The 2,699-nt window shown below is 38.0% G+C and overlaps 1 protein-coding gene across 1 annotated transcript; it reads right to left on the bottom strand.

Moving 5' to 3' along the window:
• Positions 1-2,699, bottom strand: LOC115442018 (trypsin). Its single transcript, XM_030166967.2, has 5 exons — positions 2,637-2,699; positions 1,835-2,045; positions 1,045-1,294; positions 518-664; positions 1-279 (listed from the first exon to the last, which is right to left on the bottom strand). Exons 1-5 carry the CDS (start codon positions 2,674-2,676, stop codon positions 127-129), a joined length of 801 nt encoding a protein of 266 aa, XP_030022827.2. The 5' UTR covers positions 2,677-2,699; the 3' UTR covers positions 1-126.

Below are 2,699 nucleotides of genomic sequence, written 5' to 3' on the forward strand. Positions count from 1 at the left end.
TGTCTTTGACGCATAATTGACTTGAGCTGTGACAAAGCAATGATTACTTAAACACTGTTTACTGTAATAAGGTTTAAACAGTTTAATCGATAATCCAAAATAACACGTACGCCTTTAGAAATAAAATTACAAATTTGTAATATTCCTTATAAACTCTCTTATTTCTCTCGCAGCTATGTTGGCAAGTACACTCGGATAAACCGGACGTGCGCAACCCTGAGCAAACGATACTATCCCACAGGCCATTCCATCTTGCACAGCAGTTCCACCAGAATCACCCTGGAAACATAATTGGAAAATTGATTAAAGAAGCGATAGAATCTACTGTCATATACGATAATCTGTCTACCTTTATCGCTTAACAGCAATGTTGCGGTCCTGTTTAAAGTATTTGAAGCAAATATAACTTAGTGGCCTACAATGCCAAATATTTCAAAAGAATGTGCAAGCTCTTTAAATGGAAATTTTACTTTTCTTATTTTGAGAAGTCTTATTATCATCGAATTGCTTAATTTACCTGACAAGTCCCCTGGCCGCCAAAATAATAGTTTCCTGCGCAGAACATGTTCCTGGTCAACTGCATGGGGTAGGACATGAAACATTGTAGATACGAGACGATCGGAATCCGAACCTCCCTCAGACGGTCGGGAGACGGTCCACCTTCCTGGTATTCAAAATAAAAACACTTTAATAATTGGTGACAAAGTTTCCCGGATTTCAAATACTCCCTTTTTTCCCTTATCCTTACTGATCACGTATAAGAAAAGTTATTTTTATCATGTGTGTATTCTTTGTGAATTTATCGTTCGCTTTAACGGTGAAGGAAAACATCGTGAGGAAACCTGCACATCTGAGAAGTTCTCTATAGTAAGTCTACCAATCCGCACTAGGCCAGCGTGATTGACTAAGGCCTAATCCCTCTCAGTAGTAGAGGAGGCCCGTGCTCAGCAGTGGGCAAGTATATAATACAGGGCTGATATTATTATTATACCTAACGACACCAAAATCACCATCTCTTCATTAAATAGTTTAAGAATACGATACCTGAGTGGCGCCCCAACCGCTGATTTCAACATAAGTGTAGGCCCTCATACGCCGCCCTAGAGGCGCAAGTGGTATCGGCTTAATGGTGTCCGTGAAGTTTATGGGATAATGCGTCCTCAACACTCCCACATCCTTATCATACGGAGGGTTATTGAACTGTGGATGGGTAAAGACCTCCGCGATAGGTATTATAGTACCATTCTGTCTATAAGAACTGCCAGCCCTGAGGATTATTGTTGAGGCGTCCGTGCTGGAAACGAAATGATGGATGAACAATCATAATATAAAGCGACAACTTTTATAATTAATATTAATGGTTTAAAGGGTGGAATGTTTATGATGAAATATGGCACAATTTATATCATATCATAATATATACCATTATTCTGTAAGAATATCAGAGGCGTAAGGTCCACATTACACGCTTTATTAGTTTACCTTTGCAATATTGCCAAATATAAATAGGCAGCATGGTATACCTACTATAACATTAGTACTAACAAAATAGTAAAAGGGTCGGATTTCCCTTTTGAACTCTAACTTTTCGCCATTAACAGCCGTTATCAATAATCGACCCAATATTAATATTTGACCGACCCCGAGAATAAATCAATCAGAATAATTTATTGATAAACACGAGAAAAATAGCTTTTTTCTGATCGATCCATTTTCGAGATGCATGATGCGATTTGGATGTTTTTTAAACGACGATAGAGCTCTAATGGCAAGAGTTTGTCCAAAAAATATTTTGTTTTATATAACATTGTCTTTGACGAATAAAATGAAATACATAATGCTGGAGCAATGCGCGGCCGTCACGATATATCTTTCGCTGACGATAAACCCTCCACAAAGGATGCCCTCGTTGAAGAGGTAAGACACTTGGTGGGGATAGTCGATGATATCGGCCTCCTGGCCGCCCACGATCCTGTTGTCATGGACTACTGGCTCCTCGAGGAACTCTTCCAGAGTCGGCACGTTGGTGTAGTCGAATGCGAACACTGAAACGTGTAAACATTTACAGTCGCACTCGGAGACGTAATTAAATGATAATTGGACAGATTTTTGTAATTCATTTTCCCGTCAGAGCGTAGTAACGCCTAATGCTTTTTCTAAATACAGAAACAATTTAATCAGGAGGCACTATTACGTCTAGAGGGGGAACCTGCTCTTTTTGCTGCTGCTGTTCTAACCGAAGGAAAGTTTTGATAGTCGTTTAGATAAATAGGATTTTTTTACTATTTTACCTATGTGATTATTAAAACTGTCCTTTAATTAGAACGTTGGTAATTGCAAAAAGACGGATATGCTCCGTAGTCGGGATAGGTCCTTTAATCCTTCACTATAATGCAGAAGATGGATTGTTAAAGAATAAGTTTACAGACTTACGGACAGTGCTTTATATTTAAATGATTTTGACATATATAACGGAAATAAAGTCGTTAATTGATACTTAAAATATACATTGATCAAACTGTTTTATATTTAATTTCTTGCTCATTAAATTACACGACATACTAACAGAACAGTGATTAATTAAAATAGTGATGAACAACAATGATATTTTTTTAGTATACAAAAGCTAGCCTTACCATTGATAGCAAAGAGCAGAGAGCACCAAACGACACGCATGTTTCCACCTTCCGTCACCGGTC

This window comes from Manduca sexta, chromosome 22, assembly GCF_014839805.1.
Source record: "Manduca sexta isolate Smith_Timp_Sample1 chromosome 22, JHU_Msex_v1.0, whole genome shotgun sequence".
NCBI classification, from domain to species: domain Eukaryota; kingdom Metazoa; phylum Arthropoda; class Insecta; order Lepidoptera; family Sphingidae; genus Manduca; species Manduca sexta.

Excerpts from the sequence above, each read along its gene's own strand:
- LOC115442018 (XM_030166967.2), bottom strand. The coding sequence starts at position 2,676 with ATGCGTGTCGTTTGGTGCTCTCTGCTCTTTGCTATCAATG. Across the intron at positions 2,046-2,636 it reads TCTGCTCTTTGCTATCAATG|TGTTCGCATTCGACTACACC; the intron begins GTAAGGCTAGCT and ends TACACGTTTCAG. Across the intron at positions 665-1,044 it reads GCGGTTGGGGCGCCACTCAG|GAAGGTGGACCGTCTCCCGA; the intron begins GTATCGTATTCT and ends TTTGAATACCAG.